Source organism: Marmota flaviventris, chromosome X, assembly GCF_047511675.1.
Source record: "Marmota flaviventris isolate mMarFla1 chromosome X, mMarFla1.hap1, whole genome shotgun sequence".
Taxonomy (NCBI): Eukaryota; Metazoa; Chordata; class Mammalia; order Rodentia; family Sciuridae; genus Marmota; species Marmota flaviventris.
This window is the reverse complement of record NC_092518.1, coordinates 121,279,634-121,304,789: the sequence shown is the minus strand read 5'-3', so window position 1 is coordinate 121,304,789 and position 25,156 is coordinate 121,279,634. Positions and strand designations below refer to the sequence as shown.

Here is a 25,156-nt window from a genome sequence, read left to right as displayed (position 1 = left end):
ACTGGGTCCCTGAGATGTGATTTTGCTAGGTTTTCTGACCCCCCTAGCAGTTTAGTCTCTAACAATAGGACCCTCTGCAAGATGGCTCTTGGCCATTCTGAGGGTTTGCTGAGAGATGCAGTGAGTCCCTTCTCTAAAGCTAGCTTTTTATGCAGGTCACCTATTTATATAGACTATTTATTTGCAGGGTGCAGCCTTCTGCACCACGCTGTGTGACTCTTTCACCTTTGTCCCTTCAGAGGGGACAGTACACTTTCCCCACTAAGCTGCTGAGTACCAGGAGCTGGGATATTCCATTTCTCCTGCTTTGCTATTCTCCGTACTCCACCATGTTGTTTTCTTTCTTTGTACTGGGATTGAACTAAAGTTGCTTTGAACTCTGGATCCTCCTGCCTCTGCCTCTCAAGCTGCTGGGATTACAGGCGTGCACCAACACTCCTGGCCATCAGGTAGTCTTCTGTGCCATCAATTTCCAATGCTCATCCATGGTTCCTTATCTCCACCAGCAGCAAACTACTGTCCACTGTCCCTGTTTTGCTATCTTTTTGGGGCCAGGATACCGGGAATTGAACTCAGGCATTCAACCATTGAGCCACATCCTCAGCCCTATTTTGTATTTTATTTAGAGACAGGGTCTCACTGAGTTGCTTAGGGCCTTGCCATTGCTGAGGCTGGCTTTGAACTCACCATCCTCCTGCCTCAGCCCAGGGATTATAGGCATGCCCCACCACACCTGGCTGTTCTGCCATCTTGAAGCTCTGTCTAACTTAACCATTTTTAAATGTTTAGTTCAGTAGTGCTTGGTAAATTCATGTCACTATGCATGAGATCTTCTGAACTTTTTCATTTTTTGAAACTGAATTTCTAGACCCGTTAAACATCAACTCCCCATTTTAATCTTGGCTTTCCCACTAGCTAGACAGGCTAGTCCCTTTATCATTTCTTGCTTTAGTTTTCTTTATTTTGCCTTGATGTGCATTTCCTGAGCTCCTCCCATGATTTAGTCACTATACTGGGGGAGTCAGAAGTTGACAGAGCAGAAGCAATGATGCAAAATTCCCTTTTGACATTTATATTAGGTATGTTAAAAGTGCTCAGGTGAGGGGCTGGGGCTCAGTGGTAGAGTGCTTGCCTAGCACAGGTGAGGCACTGGGTTCAATTCTCAGCACCAGATATAAATAAATAAAATAAAGGTCCATTGACAACTAAAAAAACATTTAAAAAAAAAGTGCTCAGGTGAGCGTTTTCTCTCATTTGGAAGCTAGAGAGAGGAAAAGGATCTAATGGAAATAGAAGGGAGACCAGCAGAGTAGAGGAAGGGGATTAATAGGGAATGAGAAAGGGAGGGCATGGAGAAGTACTGGACGACAATGTCTACCAAATTATGCTGTGTCCAGTTTAAATATACCACAGTGAAGCCTATAAAAAAGGGGGAGGTAACTATGGAATGAGATTGATCCCACTATTAGGTATAATTATAATGCACCAATAAAAATAAGTAATCATGTGAATAGTGATTATAAGGAGATTTGCAAGCCTGGAATGATATGAAGTACATTAGCTTTTGCTTGGCTGGTGTGTATCTCAATTGCTGTATGTGTTTGTGTTTTAAATCTGTACATATCAGGAGAAGTAAATCTCTTCTACATTCTCAGTGGGATGGGATGTTAATTTTCAATTTCTGTAACCAGAAATGCATAAGCTTCTGCTCTAGCTAATTATTATAACTAAGTTTTTTTTTTTTTGGCAGCCTGCAGAAGTATGGCATCAAATCATCTTTTTAGCCATGTATCTCCTCTGCTCAAACAATTTGCTTCTAAATTGTTTTCTTTTTTTCCTCTGTATGAACAGAGGTCATACAGTCATTATTTTCTTTCTTTCTTAAAACCAGGATCTATTAACAAAGGCCCGATTTGTGATATTACATGGACACAGGCTTGCAGCAAATCACCATTATGCACTTGATTTAATCTGTCAGAGATGCAATGAGCTACGTTACCTTTCTGATATTTTGGTTAATGAGATCAAGGCAAAACGGATTCAGCTTAGCAGGACCTTCAAAATGCATAAACTCCTACAACAGGTAGTGTGATGGGAAATGATCCGTTTCTGAAAAAGAGAGTAAGTTTATTCTTGGGTCCTCCTGGCCTGACATAAATTGCCTTTATGGCACACTTTTTATCTTTTCAGAGGCTATAGGATCAGAGTCTGGTATAGCTGTGAATTTAATTTTCAAAGGGTCTTAAGGACTGAGTTTGATTATGGTTTTTCAGTCTATCTATTTACTGAAACAGTATTCATGGCAGATTTGGTACAGTACAAATTTTGCCCTCTGTTCTGAATATCAAGATTGTGGTGGTAATGGCTTCCTTTCTACTTTGGGTATGTCTCTGAAGACTCTGCTAGTGACAGTTTATGCTCATAACACTTTTAAAAGTCTGGGGAGCATTTTCTATAGCTTGAAATTCCTTTCAGATTTTATAGTACAGCTCTAAAAAATTAAACAGCGACTGGAAAATATTCCTCCATGGTTTGTGAATCTGAGCCCTTTTCTGATTAGGCAATGAATTGAAAAGTCACCATACAGATCTGGCATTGTCAATTGAATGTAAAATAGGAGTATCACTTACAGACATCATATCTGAACACAAACATTTTGATTTGTACATCTTTTCTGGTAAGGAAACATTTATTCTTGTCCTTTGCAATCAATAAACATTTATATTAAACTTTATAGTTTGCTAGAAGTTTCATATTTCAGTTATTGACTTTGGGAAAATAGTGTGCAACTAAAGTGTTAGTATTGAGAAAATGGCCAGACCCCTGCTGCAGAATAAATTACTTGTTATGAAATAAATGCAGTGCTTCCTAACCTTGACTGTGCATCAGTAATACCCGCGGAGCTCTGTAAAAGTATAAATGTCTGACTTATGGCCCAGAGCTGCTGAATTAGAATTTCTGGGGGCAGAACCCAGATATCTTTATCTTTGAAAAGCTCTGAAAGCAATCCTAATTCACAACAGTGAGGGCTGATGACCACTCTCTTAACGGCAAACCTGTTTCCTCTTTATTTATTCATATTTGCTTTCTTGATTTTCTCACTAGGCTCGTCAGTGCTGTGATGAAGGGGAATGTCTTTTAGCTAATCAGGAAGTGGATAAGTTTCAGTCTAAAGAAGATGCCCAGAAAGCCCTTCAAGACATTGAAAATTTTCTTGAAATGGCTCTACCTTTTATCAATTATGATGCTGAAACCCTGCAGTATGAATTTGATGTAATGTTATCTCCTGAACTCAAGGTAGGAGGTGGTTTTGTTTTGTTTTTGTTTTTGAAACAAATAAGAAAACCATAGTTATTGTACCATAAGCGCTTTTTTATCTTACAACTAACTTTGTCAACTTGAATGTGTGCAGTCCTTTTTGAGAATAAGAGGTGATAATAGTGCCACTGTCAAGCATCAAAAAATCCAAAGGCGGGGCTGGGGATGTGGCTTAAGCGCTGGCCTGGCATGTGCGGGGCACAGGGTTCGATCCTCAGCACCACATAAAAATAAAGATGTTGTGTCCACCGAAAACTAAAAAATAAATATTAAAAAAAATCCAAAGGCATGTTCTTAGTATATAATGAAGACTAATTTCTTTTGTGAGCTCCAATTTCATTATTTTCAAACTTTTAAAATATACTAGGAGCTCTTACAGACAGGGCCAAAGCTGATATAAAATGTTGGGCCCATGTCAGAAGCACTGTACCTCAAGCATCTTTGTGCCATAGTGGCCACCTACAGGTGCTCTATGAACACAGATCTGGCTTTCCTACTCTGTTTGAAATGAAGGATTAAAGGAAGGGTCTGGGTATTCTTGGAGGAGGGGGAGCAAGTAGAAGTTGGCATGGTCAAAGGGGAGAGCTATAGGTTGGTTTGGTACTGTTCCCTTGGAACATGAAGAACATGAAATATCACAAATGCTCTTATGTTGTAGATAAGAGCATTTGTGATACTATTTGCTGATAAAATGTGTAAATGACCCTAAATTTGGAGCAAGATGTAAATCCATGCCTAGCTGCAGATCCTTAGGGTTGCCCCAGAAGATCAGAAACATGCTTTGGCAATAACCAAGAGATTCTCTGGAAGCAACCAAGCTTAACTCTAATTGCCTCAAAGTATCTAGGAGGGGCAGAAGGATATGTTTCCCGTTGGTGGCTCTGAGGAGCCAGGAACACACTGAGAACTAAAGAGCAGATTAAGATGTAAAAAAGTACTATGACAATGTTGTTCATTTGATTGTTTTTAAAACAATTTCATGACTGCTTGTTAGATTTCTTCCTTGTGTTGTTTTGAGGTCTTGGCTCTATATCCATTTGAAGAAAATACATTAATCCACTTTCTGTTATTTTCCTAAATTTCTTCTAGTTGTATTTTAAACTGTTTTTGTCTGAATGTGAGAAATGTAATAGGGCTTTTGTTCTGATCCCATTTCACAATATACTTCATAGAATTCTTATGCAACCTACAGGTTCAAATGCAGACTGTCCAACTCAAGCTTGAAAATATTAGAACTATATTTGAGAATCAGCAGGCTGGTTTCAGGAACCTGAGAGATAAGCATGTGAGGCCAATCCAATTTGTGGTACCTGCCTCTGAAAATTTGATCAGAGCTAGAGCACCATTTTTTCCAACTAAACATGGTAAAAATCTCTTATATTCAACTTATCTATCTCTGCTTGTCTTACTATTATTTACTTTGTTACTCTTGATGATGAATTCTTTTTTCAGGCCTGATATATTAAAATTTTATTTTAGCATCTTTGGCCATATTTAAATGATACTGCGAAAGGCAGGAGTCACATTGAGACTATTGTATAATCATAAAATGTAGTAACAGAATAGTGCAGGATGATGGACATCTCAGGAGTGATTATTTCTACCCTTAAAAATGAGTGTGAAAATGTATTGGCATCAAGCTGACACTTTCCTTCAGTAGGTGGTAGAAGGTATATGAAACTAATATACATATGTGTTCATATTACTTATTGAATAAGTAATATTACTATGTTAAACTATTATGTCCAACTATTACTTGGTTCTTATATGTTTCTGATATGTGAATGGCTTAGATAATAGGATGGCTTTTCTTTTCTAAATAGGTAATGGTAAACAGTAATTTTATTGGCGATTTCCTGTTATAGAGTCCACTTTCAAGTTTTAATCTTTGTAGTCTATTTAACTGTGTAACATCCACTTCCTTTCTGAGTTCTGTGGGAGAAAAAATTATCCTTATAATGGTTTTGAACTACTATGAAAACTACTACCCCAAGGACTTCCTTGAGCTGCCTGTAGGGCCTCTTCAGGGAAAGTTATTTGGTGTTTGAGGCATTAAATTGGTAAAATGGGTGAACATGGACTAAAATTGGTCTCTCTGATGTAGGTAGAATCAGAGACTTCACTAGTGTAGGGAAACTGCTTTGAAATTCAGAGAAGGCTTGAGCCAGAGATAATGAACATAAAAATACAGAAGTGGATCAGATTAAAAAGAGGTGATGAAAGCAAGTAAACTAAGATAAGACAATGAAAGTTAAATAGTTGTAGTTATGAAATAGACAAATATTAAAAATAAAGCTGTGAGCAATGCCTGAAATGAATAATGCTGCCTATATTGAAGATGCTAGAAATATCAAACATACTGGGGGAAAAAGTTTTTAAAAAATCAACCAAAAAAAGGGGAGTGGTCATAGTGGGATTGGGAGGGGGAGCATGGGAGGAATAGATGAACTCTAGATAGGGCAGAGGGATTGGAGGGGAAGGGAGGGGGCATGGGGTTAGAAATGATAGTGGAATGTGATGATCATTATTATCCAAAGTACATGTATGAAGACACAAATTGGTGTGAATATACTATGTATACAACCAGAGATATGAAAATTGACCTCTTTATATGTAATAAGAGTTATAATGCATTCCACTGTTATATATAAATTTAAAAAAACTAATTTAAAAAAATTAAAAATGGGGGGGGGGAGTGGATAAAATCCAAGAGCCGTGAGACTACCTATGAGAACAGGTTGATATTCCTAAGCAAAAGACATACTGTTAGGGATTTCTGGCTCCTTTGGCTGTGTGACCTTGGGCAGTTCACTTAACCTTTTTTAGCTTTAATTTCTTGGTCTGTAAAATAAGGACCATAATAACCTCCTGACTTCAAAGGGTTATTGTGAAGACAAAGTGAAAAACATTGTAGACTATAAGAGTACTCAGTTAAATATTCAAGGGACATTTAATAAACTGTACTTTCCCTCTAGTTAAGACTTCTTGCTTAATTGTCCTCTGAAGTGGTGCATCTTAGGTTGAAAATCAGGGTTGTGAATAGATTGTCCAGGACCCACTGGTATCATTAATCATTCAAAGAGAATTTTGTTTTGTATCGTTTCATTTTTCTTTCTCATATTCTTATTTAATTATACTTTCCTTCTGCAGTGGGAATTGGATACTCTTTCTTTCAAGCATGTAAGCTTTTTTCAAAAGGTACCCATTTTTATTATATTACTTATCAGTACATTTTCTGAGTTTGTGTACATGTGAAAAACCAGTTTGGCATCTAAATTCAGCAGCAATTCATTCTTGAGTTCTGTCCACAAGGAACTTTTTTCTTTCCATTTTTTTTCCATAATGACTACCCATTATTCTCAGTATTAAACTTAGCTTTGAAAATGAACATGTAAAAAGTAACTTATGCTCCTAAACTCAGAATCTGTAATAAAATGACCATTCAAAATAGAAAAAAAAAATGGTAGTGTTAAAGTGAATCCGGCTTTCATTTTTTTGAAAGACTCTCATGCCTTCCACAACCTAGCCATTTGTTGGAAGTAGCTTGGGTTTGCTTTATTTAAGACTGCCTAATGTATTTATGAGAAAGAAGGCAGCTTAATGAGTAAATGGCATGGACACATAAATGATTTTATCCATTATTGACCATGGTTTGTAAATGAAATCAAAGCATTATTTATGCTGCAAACTTTGTTCCTTTTACTACATTGCTCTGTGAGTAAATGGGGATTATAACAATCTATTCCAGGCTGTTCTTTAGGACTTTTACTTGCAAAGACAATTATATAAGATTGAACCAAATCAAAATGTGTTTATTTTTCATAAAAATGAGTCAAACTGTTTTTTTTTGTTCTTTGTTTTTGTTCATTTTTTTCTTTGTATTGAATTGTGTACCTAGCACAGTGACTGGCAACTAGCAGGATATAATAAATATTTGTTGAATTATCAGCAAGGACAGAGAGGAATCTTGGAAGGACATTTTCAATGAGGGATAAAGCATTAAATGTGGTTTGAGCTTCTAAGTCAGTATCTGTAGTCTAGATCTTTGTTATAAGCTTTAGACTTATGCTTACAATTTGCTTCCTTGGATTTCTCATAGGAAACTTGAACTCAGTACACTCCAAATGAATGCCTTTCTCCTGCAGACCTCTTCTTCTTCTGCAAATGGCACTATGATTTCCCTAGTTGCCCAAGCTTAGGACCTCAGTTCTTGTTTCTTACTCCTGCCCCACCTCTAATTGGTCAAAAACTCGTGCATCCTGTGGATTTTTACTCCCTAAGTACCTCTCTTACCCATCTACTTTTCCATCCCTATTGCTTTCCTTACTGCCACTTTCATAGTCCAAGCTAACATCCGTGGCTTAACAACTGCAACAGTCTCCCTGTCTCCACACTCCCCCGCCTGCTTTTCCTTCCTTTTCTTCCATGTCTTACTCACACATACACTCTTGCCTCCCTTTCCCTTGCTAGCTCCTAATTCTCCTTCAGATTTCTTATTTCTAGGCCTCTTCCTTCAGGTAAGCTTTTCCTTTCCATCTCTTTCCTCCCCTGAGCTAGGTGTTCATGCCGTGATAACAGGCCTCCCAGTTTCTTCAGCTTTAGTATAATTGCTTGTTTTCTGACTCACTTGCTAGACTATAAGCTCTTTAAGGGCATGGACTGTGTACACTTCATCTTTGTGCATCCCCAAAGAGCTAAGTGTATCATATGGCACTCCATCATTTTGTATATATTTATATTGCTGAAAGAATGAATATATTTTCACAAAAGATATTTTTTATAGTTAGTTGTGTATATATTCCTTTTGCCTCTCTTAATGTATTTACAAAAAAATGATTAGTAAAACCAATGATTATTTCCTAAGTTAATTTTAGAAATAAGTTTGAACCTCTGTATATCAGGTTTCTTTAAAGTGGGGCACAAAGTGGATTTTTTTTTTTTTGAGAAACTGATTTTACATGGTAATTCCCACCAAGTTTGCTATATATTTATATGTGATTATGTAATAATCATGCATAAAAATCATATGCACAATAGATTTATATTTTAATAAACGAAAGTGAAGTATACAAAACCTAGAGTACAACATTACATCTTTTTCCTGAGTGTGCCTGGCTGCCACTGAGAATTGAAGGATAAACAGTGTTTCTTCTTGCTGAGAAGGGAATCCATGTAACTTATATGGGGGACAGCCTTTTGGCAGCCCTGGTAACTTAGTCTACTCTTTGGACCATGCCCTTGGCTTTTTAGGAACATCTAACTTATTGCTCAATAATACAGGGGCTCACCCTTTATAAATATCATAAATTATTTAAAAATAAAAATTAAAATGTTGAAAAGATGTTGGAATGAGATGGACATCATTATCCTAGGTACATGTATGAATACACATGTGGTATGGCACTACATTGTGTACAAACAGAGAAATGAAAAGTTGTGCTTCAAAAAACATGCTCAATTAATAATTTCTTGATCTTTAAATTTATTTTTATGTACACAGTCAAGAATAATTCTTCCATCACCTTCAGAAAATGTTCCAGAGATAAATAAAAGAAGCCATAAGTGAGACCTAAAAAATAATAAAGTTTTGAATTTTGATGAAGGGTTTCTTTATTTGGGGAATTTTTACATATTTTTGAAATGTTAGTTTAGATAGTGGTTAGAAACATGTACTCTAATTGTAGACTATATGGATTTAAACAACTACCTCTGCTTCTTGAACAATATACTGACCTTAGTCCTTATCTATGAAATGAGTATAGGAGTCCTTACCTACCTCCCAGGGAGGATATGAGGATTATAAAAGAGGATGTATCCATAGGGCTTACATCAGTACCTGGTGTGCAGTAAGTGTCAAATAAATGTTAGATTCTCTAATTTCTAGGATAAATTAGAATTTTTTAAGAGAATTTTTGATCCATATATGATTTACAATCTGATTAAATGTTTACATGTTAGAATGACCATGAAACCTGAAAATATTTACAAATCTACAAATAATTATGAGCACTAATACCTAGCTTTGTGCTTAGCAAGTAAGAGAATGTTTGAGGAAATGGGTGAGTACTTAGCAAAATCATGCTCAATAAGAAGTTGAAATGGTATGTTATGTCTAACCAATAACTGTCTCCTATAGTGTGATTTAAAAATACTAATACAAACATGTTGGACTATGAACTCTAATTATTTAATAAATTTACATGTGTTTTCATTAAAAGTGTTGACTTTAATTCTGGTTTGAAATTCTTCTTTCATATTTTTGTACCAGGGAAGAAGACTTGGAGACAAAATCAGAGCAACTTAAAGGTAAATATCATCAATTAATTCAAAACTCATTTTATTGCTGTAGTTGCAGAATTGGTATGGGTCTTAAGCCATATTTTTCACTCACTGGACCGACCAATATTGTGCATCTGAAGGCTGATTTTATCTTAACGATAAAAGCTGCTGCTGCATTGTGTCTAATTGCAGTACTGATATAGCCACAGATGTATGAACAATTTCTCAAGTCCTGGCTCATGTTCAGAATCACTTCTGTAGAGTATTAAGTTCCAGCTTCTCTACACCGCACCTCCATAAACCTAAATAACATCATACCTTTCTACAGAAGGAACTTCTTTCATGAAGGATTTCAATCCCTCAAGTATGAAGGGAGGACAGGGGCCAAGTTCTAATGGACCATGCAGAGGCTAACCGTGGTTCAGAAAGAAATCCATTAATTTCTTCGTATATACAGAATTCCTCCACCTCTTATCCTCAGTTTCACTTTTGTTAGAGTCTGTAAACAAGTCAGGATGGCTCCTGGCATTTTGCCAGAGAAATGTTAGAGTCTGTAAACAAGTCTGGATGGTGCCTGGCAAAATGCCAGAGGGAGTGGTTTGAGAAGTAACAAAAGCGAGCTATTAAGTGTGGAGATTCCTGATTGGTTGACTGCTGTATCTAGTTTATGCTAATTAGATAAGCTGTGTGGAATGTATAAATACCGCTCCTGTCCTACAATAAAAGGCTCCTACTCCTGCTGTATCAATCTACACAAGTTCTTCGTCACCCCCCCCCCCCCAGCCGGGCTGCGGCACACTTTCACAGTTTCAGTTATCCTAGGTTAATTGTGCTCCAAAAAATATTAAATAATCTAAGACGGAGACGGAAAGATAGAAAAAAGGGAGATTCAGGGTGGGGGCAGAGGAGTGCACATAATACAATATATAGTTAAAATTGTTCCATTTTATTAGGTTGTTGTTAATTTCTTAACTGTGCCTAATTTATAAGTTAAATTTTATCCTAGGTACATATGTATTGGGGAAAAAATCATAGGAATTAGTACTATTCACTTTCATGCATCCACTGGGGGTTCTGGAATGTATCCTCTGTGGATAAGTACACACTCAAGAATACATCAATATAGGCCATTCACTAGCTTCACAATATTAATATAAGAACTTAGAATATTACCATATGCCATACATATGTACAATGGTCCTCCCTTCTCAGTTCTCCATGATAGTCTGGGATCTGCAGAGAATAGTCTCATGATAGCTACAAGAGCCTACATTTTATTTGTGTGTTCTTGATGGTAAATAAGATAAGGACATATCTCCAAGAGGCTGTATTTTATGGCATAGGTGTACAAATTGTAGAACTAGATTGCTTTTAATTTCACTTCCATCACTTACTAGTGATATAACTTTAGGTAAATTCTGTGGATCTCAGTCACCTTATTTATAAAATAGGGATAGTAATATATGACATGAAGTTAGTGTAAAGATAAAATAATATTTATGAAGCACTTGAACAATGTATGGCATATGGTAATATTCTAAGTTCTTATTTTAATATTGTGAAGCTAGTGAATGGCCTATATTGATGTATACAAGGCCTGGTCAGCATGTTGTAGGGCCACAACTTACTAGTTTCAAGAAGGAAATGAAGTGAATGCCAAATTCTGTAGTCTTCCATGTCTTTCCATTCTAGTGTCAACTCATGACACCTCTTCTTAGATTTATTCAGTTCCATATCCCCATGGAAAAATCATGAGATGGTGGCTCTGTGCATTTTCTTGGTGGAGCATCCAGCTAAACACAGTTCCAAATTGCATTCTTTTGATTCAAGTAAATTTTAGAAATCCTTAGGTTTTGAAAATAATGTTATATTTCAAATCTTTCCACATATGTATTTCAGAAATCTGATAGGAGTAAATGGAACATACCTACCTCATAAATGTAGTATGCAGCATTTTTAGTGTTAAGTATAATATTAAAATGATGATAATAGTTGGTACATTTGCCAGGTGTAACAAAGCATATTCGCAGGAGGGAATATGATAAAAGTGATAACCCACAGACTTTGACACTTGGGCTTGACTGTCTCATCATCTATTAAATATGAGACTTTTTAAAATATTAGTCTTATAATTACTCTTTAAAAATTTTTTTTGTAGTTATAGATGGACAGAATGCCTTTATTTTATTTGTTTTTATGTGGTGCTGAGGATCAAACCCAGTGCCTCACACATGCTAGGCAAGCCCTCTGCCACTAAGCTACAGCCCCAGTCCTTAAGCATGTGACTTTGATCATGTTACTAAACCTCTATGAGCCTCATTTTTCCCCATCTTTAAAATGGAAAAAAGAATGCCTTAGCTTTCTAAATTGCTGAGGATTGATTACAATGATATATGTCAAGCACTTAGGATTGTGTCTGCATAATATGTAGAAATTTGTTACAAATGTTCTTGTTCACAAGTATTGCCATGCATAGGCCACATTTTTTTGAAATATTTAATTGATAAATCCAGTACTTCATTTTAGGTTTTAGCTGTCACAAAGTAATGTTGCATTTACTTAGAGGTCAGGTTTTTGGCAAGCTCAAAGGTCTAATATAGGTGGGATCCCAGGAATATATTTTAAATGTTTCTGAAGAGCAGTTAACCATCACAAATTTCATGTAGTTGACTCAGTAGACCAGTCCAGGTTCTGTAGATTCTGCAAAATAAGGCAACAGTTTAGGATCAGGGAAGCCATTTGTAGGAACAACTAACATGTGACAGAGAGGAGAGACAGAGATGTACAAGGTATAGCCATTTTGAAAAAGGATAGTTCTGTGTCTCAGTAGCCCTGGAAATGCATCATTAGATTTTATCACATTTAAGTTTTTGATGATACCACTGAGTTATTAAGAAAAGAATCATTTATGTTGTATGCCTTTGATTAAAAAACTTAAGGATGCATGTAATATTTGCTAGGAGCTTTTCTGTAAAAAACTAAGACTAAAAAGCCATTTTGGTTTTTCAATGACTAAATTTTAATTATCTGGAAAATATACTTTTATGAATTGACTTTCTTTCCCCAAAGTGCCAGATAAATGAAAATATACAAAATAAATTAGTATCTTAAATCTTATCTTTCCAAGTAAGTCAAATCTTTCATTTTACTAATATATATCAAAACTACTTTTTAAAAAATCTGTTATTTTTCAGTTTATGTACAGTTAGGACCTGAAGTAAACCTAATTTGAGCTCTGTGTCCTTGAAGAACTATACACATACATGCTAATATAACTTTTATTTTCATAATTTCAGATTGAAGTAGTCCATGATTGTCAGGAGAAGAGAAGTTCTGCTCAACCCTCCAGTTTGGACAATGACAATAGCTTGGATGTTTTAAAGAAGTATCTTTTATTTATTTACATAAACTCACATACACATCACCCCCGTAGGACTCTTTGGTTCAGTGTTGAAAAGCCAATGTGCTTAGAATTTTGAGCACATTTCCAGCATGTCATGCCCACTGTAATCCTAGTGGCTTTGGATGCTGATGCAGGAGGATGGCAAGTTCAAGGCCAGCCTCAGCAACTTAGTGAGGCCCTGAGAAACTTAGCAAGACCCTGTCTCAAAATAATTTTTTTGTGTTCACAGAATTGGGTTCTTCTTGGGTGTGATAAAGAGTGCTAGTTGAGGTGTGAGTCTTGAATTTAGGCTTCACCAACCTATAGTCTGTTTATGTTACTTGAGGAAAATTATTTAGAATTTTTCAGAATTTTCATGTCTCTTTTTTTTTTCCAGATGGGAAATAAAAATGAAACGTTTTTCTTTTTAATTTGTTTTTTTAGCTTTAGTGAGGTATAATTGACAACTATCATTATATATATTTAAAGAATATAATGTGATACTTTGAGACTTTGATACAAGCATATTTTATGAAGTGATTATCATACTTGAGTTAGTTAACACATCTGTCACCTGATAAATTTGCTTCTTTTGGTGGTGAGGCTACTAAGTATCTAAGATCTACTTTCATTTTTTTGATAGATCATTACATTTATTTAGTACAATGTCCTTGCTTTATAAATATTACCCCAACCAAGTGGGACTTATAAAAAGCTAGGTGAAGAACATTGAGGAACAGTTAGATAACATGCCCACTAGTAAACAGCAGGTCTAGGGTTTGAGGCCAAGAAGTTTGATTTAGGAGTTTGTATACTTTATCACTTTTTTTTTAGTACCTGGGACTAAACCCAGGGATGCTTTGCCATTGAGCTACATCCCCAGTTTTTATTTTTTTTATTTTGAGACGGCATCTCACTAAAATTGCTTAGACTAGCCTCAAACGTATGATCCTGTGTCTCAGCCTCCCAAGTTGCTGGTATCACTGGGATTACAGGCATGTGCCACTGTGCCCAGCCTCTTTATTGCTTCTTAAAGTCACATATATCCATATCTTATTGAAGTTAACTGACATTATAAACTGAACATTCTTAAAATATCTGCTTTAAGTTTTTAAGAGCCATTTTGGGTGTGCAGTTCAATAGTGATCACTATATCTGCTGTGTAACAGCTAAGATCTATTTTCTAAGCAAATTTCCAGTATATGATACAGTATAAAAATTAGAGTCAGCATGTGGATGTTCAGTCCCCAGAGCTGATTCAACTTATAAGTGAAAGTTCAAACCCTTTGGTCAACATCATTTCTTCTTTTTTAAAAAAGGTGAAAATGAATGAAATGAAAAAGGATTGTATAGATACTGTTTTAAAGACACTAACATTAATCATTGTTTGGCTAACTTTTACAATATTGTATTAATATTCTAGACTTGCATATTTGCCTTTTAAATTTTATGTCACAGAATAAGTAGCCAGTATTTTGCAGCAAGTTGAATGTGGACTTTTAAATGCTACATGCTTTAAGATGTTAGAAGACAAAAAGAAAGTAAAAAAGAACCAAAGAGTAGTTAAATTAAATGGATTACTTATATTGGTAAGAGGAAAATTAAATATAAAGTCAATTGATGTTGAAATGTATTTTACTTTACAGAGACAGACAAAATTACTACAGAAACTTAAGTATGATTTACACTTGGGAAGACCAGTATAATACATTTATTGCATGTCTTAGAAAAATTCAGAATATTACCTGGAACAGGGAAAAATGATGCTAAGAATGCTACTATCTTTTATTATTTTTTTTTTTTTTTTTGAGAAAGGGTACTAAGAACTCAGAAAAGTATACCACCCAAAAATAAATACATAAACATCAGACATTTAGGAATAGATTTTGTGAGTTTTTAGTAAATTGATTCTTAATCTTAGTGAATTAGAAATAATTTTGTAAGTCAATAATAACCCTTGAGTACCCCTGTTTCTTTTGAATATATTTTAAACAGCCCTGTGGGTGGTACTTTCCGTTATTTTTATGCTAAAACCCAAACCACTGGTAGTTCCAATGACTTAAGTATTTTTCCCTTCAAAGACTTATAATAACTGAAACAATGTTATACAATTCTAAATAATAGAATAACTGGTAAATATGGTCTTTTCATTTTAGCCATGTCCTAAATGAGCTGATACAGACTGAGAGAGTGTATGTTCGAGAGCTATTTACTGTTCTGTTGGTAAGTGACTCCCGTTTTCCTGAATGGTCCCTTGATACATTCATTAGAAAGTGTTTAAGGCAATTTTCTAGTTTGCCCCCTTCCTCAATTGTCACATGGTAATAGTGGGTATGGCACCCATTGTTTGAGGCTGCATGTTAAAATGTGTATATTTATATTCTCTCTCAGTACTGGGAATGGTTGATTCAGAATTTATTACAGAAGAGAAATGCTATTCTCTCAGGGATACAGTGGATTGTTATAATTAATCCCAAGGTGCTATTTAGAGATTGTGGTAAAAAGAACCGGGAAGAGGATAAAAATACTCATTTGACATAAATGTCACAATATTTATTTGGTCAGAAAAAAATCTAAACACATATTGCCAATTTAAGAAGTTGATTACCTGTACTATACTTTTTCATACTTGATTTCTATTTTGTTTCCAACAATGCAGCTATCTTGAAAGGCCAAAGACGGTCATTTTATTCTGCCAATCCAGTGGAAATCCTTGACTTCCCTATGTTGCCTTCTAAAGAAAAATGTTATAGATAACATTTAAATATCCTAGATCCCAAAGTTAACATTCAAACAACTTTACCCACAAATCCCTATATATTCTACTGTACTTAGACCTTTAGTTGCCCAATCAACTATTAATGTAAATATTATAAAGAAGCCTAAATATATTTATTTTGAATAGGGCTATCGAGCGGAGATGGATAATCCAGAGATGTTTGATCTTATGCCACCTGTCCTGAGAAATAAAAAAGATGTTCTCTTTGGAAATATGGCAGAAATATATGAATTCCATAACAAGTATGTAGTTGTCAAAATGAATATTTTTCATGATATTTTTGAAAGGGCCATTGACCAATTTATTATTTTTCACATTTTTTCTCTGAAAATTTCACAGCATTTTCATGAGCAGTCTGGAAAATTGCTCTGATGCTCCAGAAAGAGTGGGACCTTGCTTCCTGGAAAGGGTTAGTCTAATTATTTTTAAGTTATATAAATACGGGCCACCAAAATAAAAACTCACTTATGAGAGTATATTCAGAGTCAAAATAGGTTTTTAAAACATCTTTGTTTTTGGAGAAGTGACATCAACTCCAGTAAGTACTTAATGCAAAACTAAGTTTTGTTGTAGAAACTGATGTAATGGGGTATCCAGAGCATGCATTGCATATTCTATAGTAGCAAATATTTCAGTGTCTCAACTCCTAGGAATGGTGATCCTAGGGATTCAGGGATCATTCTGGGTGTTAAAATGTGAGAGTTGGGATCGTCTTAGCAAAACCACCCTGGGCTTGGTTATTTTTAACCTAAAAGATGCCTTGGTATTCCCCTGCAATTCATGTAAAAATCTTATAATTAGATCTAGTCTGGCATTCAGCCAGCAAGGCATTTATCACAGGAATTTCACAAAACAGAAAGTTGTCTTTTCTTTTAATTTGACTAAGTCATTCAGGGAGGCTCATTATTCCATGTCCCAAGAGTACACTCAGTAAAATTGACTTTCTAGGTTAGTGATTGTGTTCTCCTCCATTAGAGTTTTCCCTCAGAAATAGATTTTTGCTTACCCTGTTTTGCTTTTCTAGTTCCTCCTCTTCCTGAAAGATCAGTTCTGCTTTGGTTTGGGAGTCATTTTTGATAGATATAATTGTTGAAACTCATTTAAAATGAGTATTTGTCCCAGAAAGTGTTTATAAAATGAGAAGAGAATAAGGCTAAGAAAGAACTGCATATCACTGTCTTTCTCAACGTGTTCTAACTTGAAACTCATTTGAACTATGGACAGTTTCTTTCCCAACAGTGGTGAATCTTCCCTTTGGATTACTACATAAGACCACTACTCACTGGAAATTTTACATTTACTGTATATCTTTACATGTATACACGTATTCTCTCACAAACTTGATGAGAAAATCTTTGAGACAGGGTCCATATCCTATATATGTATCTCTCATGAAGTTAGTAGAGTTCTTGGCAGCTAGTAATGGTTTAATAAATGATTATTGATGGTAATGTTTATTCATTAAACAACCATCCACTGAACATCTGCTTTGTACCAAGTGCTGTGCTAGGTGATGTGGATACCCAGCCAAAGACTATTTATTCAGGTAGAAAAACATGGAAACCATTAATTTCATATAGCACCAGTTGTCCTATATTAGAGATAAACAAAGGGTCCTGTGGGAGTCCAAATAAGGAACATCATGTTAGCTTTTCATTGCTGGAACAAAATGCCTGAGAAAAACAATTTAGAGAGGGAAAGATTAATTTTGCTCATGGCTTCAGCAGTTTCAGTTAATGATCAGCTGGCTCCATAGCTTTGGACCTGAGGCAAGTAGAACATCATGGCAGAAAGGTGTGGTGGGAAGGTTTTGAGGGACATGATAGCAATACATTTCCAGGGCACACACCCAGTGATCTTACTTCCTTCTGCTAGATCCCACCTCCTAATGTTTCCACCATTTCCCACTAATATCAAATTATTATCATCAATGGATTAATCCACTGATGAGGTCAGATCCCCAATAATCCATTTACTTCCCCAAAAGCCCCACCTCTGAACATTGCTGCATTAAGCCTTCAACACATGAGCCTTTGGGGGTCATTCCAGATCTAAACCATAACAGGCATCTTATGCATCTGTGGGGTATAAGCAAATGGCTTTATAGAAGAGATGACTCGTGAGATGAATGGTAAAGAATGAGTAGGATATAGCATAAATGAGTATTATGGAGAGAAAATTGCATAGGCAGATACCTAGATGGGTTATGCTACAGTGGTGATGCCCCAGTGATGAACCAAGGACTGCAGGCTGACTTGAAGGTTAGCTCCAAATTCATTCACTAGGGAACTGAGAGACTAATAGCGTAGAAAGAGCACATTACTTGGCTATGAAAATATTTTTTATTCAGACAGAGAAGCCTTTCCCCCACTTAACTCTCAAACTTGGCAAGTGGAAGTTCAGAAAATCATAAGTCCCACCATCAGGTCCAACACATATGCTGATCTTTGAATATGAAGAGGGCTCCTTTTGGTCATAGTCCCTGTTATGCTTTGCCATACTCACTCTTACTCAGCTTTTCTTGGTAAGAAAAGTTCATATTTGCAAATTGTTAATATGTTTGAATTTGTTCTCATCACAGAAGGATGATTTTCAGATATATGCAAAATACTGTCAGAATAAGCCTAGATCAGAGATAATTTGGAAGAAGTATTCAGAATGTGCCTTTTTCCAGGTATGATAATTAAGTATTGGATATGTTTTTTTTCTGGGAGATAGTGGGATACTTCTTATTTATAAGTTCATTTCTACTTTGAGTAAATTATATATGCATGTAAGTTAAAGAGCAATTCTCCTGTCTCCAAAATACACACACACGCACACACTTTCTGTTCCCTAGAAGCAACCACTTCCTGTGCTTTTAACTACTTCTTTTGATATTTACCTCTATATCTCCAAATAGCATGCTCATCCTCCTCCTTCCTACCCTGTAAAAAGAGGATTTAGCTCTTTCACTGCCACTTGACCATATACACATATAGTTCTTTCTTCCAAAATTTCCAATACAGTTATATTGTAATTTTTGTTAGATTTATGTACTGCATTTAATTGTTGAGACTGTTATTTCTCTGCTTAAATAATCCATTTGATATAGTATGATTGCTTTTCCTCCCTTTTTGTTTTTCTTACAGTTGTTTTTTTTACTCACATAATTTTCTAGATACTTGTCTTAATTCTACCGACACTTCTTCCAGTTTTAGGAGTTATAAAAATATACTCTTGCAATATTTATATACATTGATTTTCTTTAAATTGTATCTTCTTGAAGAAGTATCTCCTAGGGGTTTCTGGCCAGCTAATCTTGACTCACTAGGCCTGATGCATAGCTTTCATCTCAGGATCTTGGTGAATATCATTTTTGAGACACCGTTCACTTGTCTCTTGAATAGGTTCTCTTGTTTCCTAGGTGCCACAACCTTATCATTCTTGTTGTATTTCCTTGTTTGGTAGAACATATCTTCCAGTAATGTGTTGAGAAAATGTGCAATATAGGTAAATGTTTTTAAGAATGTGTGTGTGTGCAAATATCTTTTTTTTCTTCCATAACACTTTGATTGCTAACATGACTGGGTATAAAGTTCTAGGTAAGAAATGATAATCCTCAGAAATTTAAAGGAATTGCTAAATTGCATCATTTTTTGGGGGGGTCGTACCAGGGATTGAACCCAGGGGCACTCCACCACTGAGCCACATCCTCATTCCTATTTTGTATTTTATTTAGAGACAGGGTCTCATTCAATTGCTTAGTGCTTTGCCATTGCCAAGGCTGGCTTTGAACTTGTAATCCTCCTGCCTCAGCCTTCTTAGCTGCTGGGATTACAAGCATGTTCCACTGCACCCGGCTAGCATCAGATTTTTGCTACCTAGTTGAGCATAATAGTATGTTTATCTGAGAGATTTTGATTTTCATGTTTATTTTTAGCCTTTTGTGCCCATTTAAATTTTGGGGGGGAACAGTTTTATTGAAATATAAGGAAAATACTATAAAATTCACTGTTTAAATATATATAGTTCAGTGGTTTTCTATATTTACAAGATTGTACAACCATGGCCGCAGTCAATTTAGGAACATTTTTACTTTTATAAAGAAAACACCCTGTACCTTCTAGCAAGTCACCTCCTATTTCTCCCAATCCCTACAGCCCTAGGCAACCCCTATTCTGCTTTCTGTCTCTCATGGATTTGCCTGTTATGGGCATTTTATGTAAATGGAATCCCGTAATATATGATCTTTGTGTTTAGCTTCTTTCACTTAGCTTGTTAGCAGGTGTCATCTATGTTGTACCATTTATCAGTTCTTCATTCCTTCTTTATGTCAGAATAATATTTCATTGAGTGATTATATTACATTTCATTTACCCAGTCATCAGTTCTGGGACATTTGGGGTGTTTCCACCTTTTGATTAGTATGAATGATGCTGCTAGGAAAACTTTTCCACTAGTTTTTGTGTAAATATGTGGTTTATTTTAAAATTTCTATTGGCTGTATACATGTAAGTAAAATTGCTGGATAATACTGTGACTTTGTGTCAGCCTTTTAAAGGATATATTGGACTGTTTTCCAAACTGGCTACACTGTTTCACATTCCTGCCAACAATATGTATGAGGGTACTGATTGTTCCACATCCTTACCAACACTCCTTAATATCTAATTATTTCTTAAATGGGCTTTGAACAACCATTCTTTTTGAACCCCAGATTTATTTTGTGTCTTCAGAGTTACTTCATGTCTGTAATCTTGAGTTTTTGTAATGGGGGTATGTGTGTGTTTGTGGTGGGTGGTGCGGGGGAAATGGTCTATAAAAGATTGATCCTTTCCTCGGCTTTTTCCTCTGCCAACTTGAGATTTGTTTTTCTCAAGCATGCTCAATTGTTTACCACTTGTTGGTGTGGTTTTCATTTTCCAAATTTGACAATATTTTCTAGTTTCTCATCTTTGGGTTTTTGCCTTCTGAAAAGTATCTTTTCCATCATTTTACTTAGCTTTCAGGAATGAGGAGCTGCGTATGCATGCACCAGCCCACTATCTTTAACCATACATTATTAATAATTATTCTTTGAATTAGATTGAATATTATATTTTATCCATATCCAGTGGAGGGTCCTGGATCTTATTTAGTTCATTTTATGTTCTGAATTTCCTATATGTATATTTATTCCTCACCATCCCCATCTTGCCCTAATTATGGGCCCTCCACTATTCCCAGGACCCAATGTCATGACCCTTATATTTATAGTGGCAGTGAGCCAATTACTGAATGAAATATAGCACCAGTTGATAAAGACTGTATTTTTCTTGTGATCTTAAAAAAATCTGTTCTCATGCCCAGTCTGATTTAGCACAACCTATTTCTTTTCTGGGCCTTGGCCTGTGGAGCTGAGTCTTTTGTTAATTTTCTTGAATATATTGAAGAACTTTTTATCCTGCTAATCTATTGTCATTCCTTGCTTTCTCACCTTAAACATTACACATCAATAAGAATTTACATGTCAAACCTTTTTATTGTTCAGAATGTTAGAATTTTCTACCTCCCAAGTCCTTGAAATACTGTTTATTGTTTCTCAGTTATAATGTCTTAAAATTTCTGTACCATATGTAATACTAATTTTTCTGATAAATGTTCTTTGAGATGTAAGCAACATTCATGCATTGAGTCTCATCAAAGAACACTTGGTATTTTTACATGTACATGTGTTAATTTAAATTTATTGATAATTATCTTTTAATGGCAGGAATGTCAGAGAAAATTAAAACACAGACTTGGTCTGGATTCCTATTTGCTCAAGCCAGTACAGCGAATCACTAAATATCAGTTACTCTTAAAGGTAATTACATGAAACATTTCTTTCCTTTTTTACTCACATTTTTGGGTCAGATATGAAAAAGCCATTAAAAAGGAAGTTGCTGACTAGGAAGTGCTAGAAATAGGTAGGCTCATTGAGTGGGTAGGCAGTAGTTGGCAGTAGACAGTGCAGTGTGCTCCTTCACGATGGCAGTGCAGAGGACAGGCATAGATAACAGGCTGAGAACATCTGGAGGATTAAGTATTTAATTCTCCATGCAAGTTACTTAATTTATGTACAGTGTTTTACTAAAGAACTTTTGGTATTAAGATCTAAATAAACATTTCTTTGAAACTGTACTTCATATTGCTTTCTCAATCAACAATGCCAATGCTGCTCTTCTAGTAAAAAGATTACTAAAATATTGAGCTAAGTATGGATATAACATAGTTTGCTTTAAAATGTATTTTCATAATGTCCTATGCTGTCCTGAATGCATCATGGATAAAACAAGTTATTGTACGTAGAGAATGAAAAAACCCACATATATAATTGCTTTAAAAATAATATCTAGTGTGACTAAATAGCTATTGTTTTTCAGCTCCAAAAGCATTGGGTGTCTTTGTTGCATAGAGTTCAGTCAGTCTTCTACTTCTTTCCCAATTTTGACACTGATTAAATAGATAAATGTGACAAAGAGCATATGAAAGAAATTATCCAAAAGTGCCATTATCTTTGATTCCTGCTTGAGAGCATGTTAGCCAAAAATTTATTCATTTTCTGCAGCTATGTTAATATGTGCTTAATATTAAGATTAATTCTTGATTTCTAATTACAGGAGCTATTAAAATATAGCAAGGACTGTGAAGGATCTACTCAATTAAAGGAGGCCCTTGACACAATGCTGGATTTACTGAAGTCAGTTAATGACTCCATGCATCAGATTGCAATAAATGGCTACATTGTAAGTAAACTTTTAAGACTATGAATTTTTAGGGAGTAAGCTTGTCACCATCACTTTCTTACCCTTCTGAAATCACCTGAAAAAGAAAATAGAAGAGGTAGATAAATGGATATCAAAATATTAGCATCATTACTCATTATGCATCATTACAGATCAAGTGGATTTGCAATGTTCTTATCTTCAACAGCCTGTTCCCAAGTCCAGACCTAGGGAGATTTCGATTGAAAGAATGTTTGGGTCACCAAAAGAGTCATATTGTCCCAGAACTGCTGCTTGCCCTAGCCTAGGAAAGATAGGGTTTTAATAAAAAGAGGACATCTTTGGAGCTTGCAGCATTTTAATAAATTAGCTCCACCCAGTGGGGAAACTTGGACCTGGTGTATGTCAGGTACCTAACCGGATTGAGGAATCTATGGGAGTTACCTTGTCATCTCTCATGGAATTGATATGAAGCCAGGGAAAAGGAAATTTCTTTTGGCCTCCACCCCTACAGTAATTTTATACAGATGTGATGCATGGCACATTTTAATTTAAAAAGTTATAATGAATGCAGTTTTAAAAACATACAAATTATGCTTCAGGGTTTTAGTAGGTCAAGCTAAACACTAAATGCTGATGTCAGAGATTTGAATGTAGCTTTGCCTTCTACTAATGGGATTTGATTTTCTATTCTAGGGAAACTTAAATGAGCTTGGCAAGATGATAATGCACGGTGGATTCAGTGTCTGGATAGGGCACAAGAAAGGTGCTACAAAAATGAAGGATTTTGCTAGATTCAAACCAATGCAGCGACACCTCTTCTTGTATGAGAAAGCTGTTGTTTTCTGCAAAAGGCGCACTGAATCTGGAGAAGGCTCTGATAGATACCCATCATATAGTTTTAAGCATTGTTTGAAAGTAAGACAATTTGGATTGTGTAATGTAATAGCATTCTCTATATATGTTTCATTCTGTACACTTTTTTGGTTCAAGTGGGTGGGTTTTATACTTTGTTTAAAAGGAATCTTCAGTAGAAGTATTATTGAAGTCCAATAAAGCAGAACTTCTTTGCTCAAAATGAGAGTGAGGGAGTACAAAACTTGTATACCTTCTTTTCTCCCTCTCAGCAGCATTCCCGGGTATTCTCCAAGGGGCTCTCTAGCAATCTGCAGAGCACAGTTTGAAATGACAGGGAGAGATCCACATTCCCCCATGAGCACTCTCTTACCAGTGGTACCAGATGCAGTTCTTGATTTATTAGCAAGGGACCTTTATATTTTAGGAGAGGCAAGGAGGAAAGGATTTCTCCCTTTTCCTCAAAGCAGTTTAAAATTGAAGGACTTTCATACTCAGCATACTTTCCTTTCTGTATTCCTCCTCCATTCCCAAGCATCATGCTTTCTGTGTGTCCAAAGCTACCTATGGCTGAATCCATTCCATACCTGTTCTTTCGTATCCCTTAAAATTATATATTATTTCCTGTAAACCAAGTTTTCATTCTGCCAAAATGTTAGTGTGTATTAAAGTGGGAGCAGTAAATTACTTGAGGAAGTCACTGACAACCCAGTAATACTTCCAGCTGGTTTTACTATCAGAACCGGAGGAATATCCAATTCACATGAGGCTGTAATTGGTTTTGATTTCTCTGTGCTTCATGTTTTTCAAGTTCTAAATTCTAAAAGCAACATGATATCTGTTGCATAGAAGTTGCAAAATACAGAAAACTATTATTCTTTATTCTGCAGTCACTATCATTTAGTCATTTTTCATGAAAATGTTTTATCATAGTTGTCATTACTAGTATATTTGAGAACCAGTAGAATTTTCAGCATTTTTAAAGAGGACAGGCAGTGTCCTGTGATAGGCCTTTGGAAATAATATAAGAAGGCTACCAGATAAGCAGAGTCTGCTTTTGATTCTCCCCATAGGGTCAGCTGCCTCTTGCTGTTCCAAACAAGATTCCTGTGCAGGGTTGGGTCTCTGAACCCTTCCCACTATTTTCCCTTCTTCACTTCTGTATCCACAGCAGCTTCACCGTTTAATTTTTATCATTTTTTTAGTTGTAGATGGACACAATATCTTAATTTTATTTATTTATTTATATGTGGTGCTGAGGTTTGAACCCAGTGTCTCATGCATGCTAGGCAAGCACTCTACCACTGAGCCACAACCCCAGCCCTGCTTCTTTTTTTTCCAATTTTTTTTAGTTGTAGTTGGACATAATACCTTTATTTTATTTTTATGTGGTGCTGAGGCTCAAACCCAGCTAGGCAAGCACTCTACTATTTAGCTACAGCCCCAGCCCAGCTTCATAGCTTCTTTAGGATTCCAGCTGTCATTATCACAAATGCCCAGATGCTACTTTGATGCTTGCAGTCTACGTCCAAAACCCCAAATCTCTAAGGGTCTTTTATGACTCTAATGAACATTGATTGAGAGCCAAGGAGTCATAATTTATTTCAGACAGGGTTTAGATCTTTTGCTGTGTGTACCTATTCCTTGGGAAGGTACTTTGCTTTCCTAGGCATATTTTTACCCAAATCCATTTGATTCACTTTTTAGTTGTAAGGTGACCTAGTTACTACCTAACGTAGCACTTCTGATGTGTATTGATTTTTCTATTTTAGTTTTTTAATTTTTTTAAAAAATTTTTTGGTACTGGGGATTGAA

The 25,156-nt window shown here is 35.6% G+C and overlaps 1 protein-coding gene across 1 annotated transcript in view; it reads left to right on the top strand.

Moving 5' to 3' along the window:
- Nucleotides 1–25,156, top strand: part of Mcf2 (MCF.2 cell line derived transforming sequence) — a 137,779-nt gene that overhangs the window by 101,332 nt on the left and 11,291 nt on the right. Inside the window, exons 11-23 of the mRNA XM_027940171.2 lie at nt 1,892–2,083; nt 3,106–3,297; nt 4,511–4,682; nt 6,469–6,516; nt 9,587–9,624; nt 12,894–12,982; nt 15,136–15,202; nt 15,885–16,000; nt 16,098–16,167; nt 18,340–18,432; nt 21,493–21,585; nt 22,382–22,507; nt 23,183–23,404. Coding sequence (XP_027795972.1) covers nt 1,892–2,083; nt 3,106–3,297; nt 4,511–4,682; nt 6,469–6,516; nt 9,587–9,624; nt 12,894–12,982; nt 15,136–15,202; nt 15,885–16,000; nt 16,098–16,167; nt 18,340–18,432; nt 21,493–21,585; nt 22,382–22,507; nt 23,183–23,404 — 1,518 coding nt within the window. The remainder of the gene's footprint in view (nt 1–1,891; nt 2,084–3,105; nt 3,298–4,510; nt 4,683–6,468; nt 6,517–9,586; nt 9,625–12,893; nt 12,983–15,135; nt 15,203–15,884; nt 16,001–16,097; nt 16,168–18,339; nt 18,433–21,492; nt 21,586–22,381; nt 22,508–23,182; nt 23,405–25,156) is intronic.